At 37.0% G+C, this 1507-nt stretch overlaps 1 protein-coding gene across 1 annotated transcript in view; it reads right to left on the reverse strand.

Moving 5' to 3' along the window:
• Positions 1-1507, reverse strand: part of dhdds (dehydrodolichyl diphosphate synthase) — a 9749-nt gene that overhangs the window by 5221 nt on the left and 3021 nt on the right. The window contains exons 3-4 of the mRNA XM_014028249.1: positions 1231-1347; positions 1010-1152 (exon numbers count right to left, since the gene is read on the reverse strand). Of these exons, the coding sequence (XP_013883703.1) occupies positions 1010-1152; positions 1231-1347 (260 nt within the window). The remainder of the gene's footprint in view (positions 1-1009; positions 1153-1230; positions 1348-1507) is intronic.

Genomic DNA, 1507 nt, shown 5'->3' on the forward strand with positions numbered 1-1507 from the left:
GAAAAATGTAATTTAACAACTATATTGTTCGGTAGATGAAGTTTATTATATATCATAATTGTTCTCAGTCAGCCAGGTTGACAAGAGCTGCATGAATTAAATTTCCTCATTCTCTTCTTTGAAATAGAGTTCAACATCCATAAGCTTCTTTCTGCTCATAGGTCAAACATTTTCACTTAAATAGGAGTATACTGTGTACATGACCTTATTAAAAGTTACAGTTTAATGTTCTGTTTTACCAAGTTTTTTCTCCTTTCATTTTTACAAATGATGGACACCCACAGCAGAGAACTTTAATCGAGGTCTTTTTTTGCTTGGTTGTCCACTGGACCACCCGGAGACAGGATCTGGTTGTCCGAAAGAAAAATAATTTGTCTCGGACAACCTAAACAATGGTTATGTCTACCCCTGGTTCTGAAACACTGCGTCTATCCATAGCTGTCCTAGTAAGCAAGAAGGGTTTGACAGCATGTTTTTTTTTTTGTTTATTGATTTAAAAAAAGAAAGGAAAGAAGATATTGTCAGGCCAGTTTTACTTATTGGACCCATACAGGTGTTAATGCTGATAAATCGTGCATCCCTACTGTCGAGAATAAAACATATCTGTAGAGTATGGCCTTTCAAAGTGAAGAAAATTAATCATCAATATTGTGGTTGTTGAAATAATAAATAAAAAATCATTAGAAAAGATGTCCGGAGAAAGAAAGAAAAAAGTTTTTTTTTCGTTTTGTAATAACATAAAAAGGTAAGTGAGAAACGCAAAGGTAACTTTGTCACTGTGTCCTCAGTTCACTTCATTACAAGATTTAAAAACTTCTCTCCACTGACAGGCAACAGTAAAGCTTTCTTCAGCCAAAAAAAGCTCCAACTGAACCCGGTGTTAAACAGATAAACATTTAGTGTACCTTTAGTTGTGCTTTAAATGAACTTTAAGGAAGCTGTGATTCATAAGGTTTATAAAAAGTCCCATGTGACACAATCAGCAGTGGAAACTTTGATTTAAACTCACCGTTCTTCCAACAACTTCCTAAACTTCTGTTTGGCCAGCTCCATCAGACCGTCCACCTCCTCTTTAGTGCGCTTGAAGTTCTCGATGCTGAAGGCGTACACCGTCACCTCTGGGATGTTGAGATGTTTGCACCAACGCAGCGTCTGGTGCGACGAGAAAAATTAATGTGTTAAACATGTAAGATGCATGAATGGGTTTTTTGGCATCAAATGAGAACCGACCTCTGCCAGCTTGTTGAATCCTTGCGTGTGGCCTTCTTGGCGTTCCAGGTTTTTCTTGCGTGCGAAGCGTCGGTTCCCATCCATGATGAAGGCCACATGTTTAGGCATCGGTCCTGCCTGGGACAGACGGAACAGAAAGAGTTAAAACTTAGAAATATTTCAACAGATTTGATGTTATTCAATACAACTCCTTTTTTATAGTCAATTTTATGCTTTTAATCATTTCTTTAAAGGGGCAATATCATGTAAAATCAACTTTTTTGAGTTTTATATCATG

The sequence above is a fragment of the Austrofundulus limnaeus genome, unplaced genomic scaffold (assembly GCF_001266775.1).
Source record: "Austrofundulus limnaeus strain Quisiro unplaced genomic scaffold, Austrofundulus_limnaeus-1.0 Scaffold736, whole genome shotgun sequence".
Classification (NCBI taxonomy): Eukaryota; Metazoa; Chordata; class Actinopteri; order Cyprinodontiformes; family Rivulidae; genus Austrofundulus; species Austrofundulus limnaeus.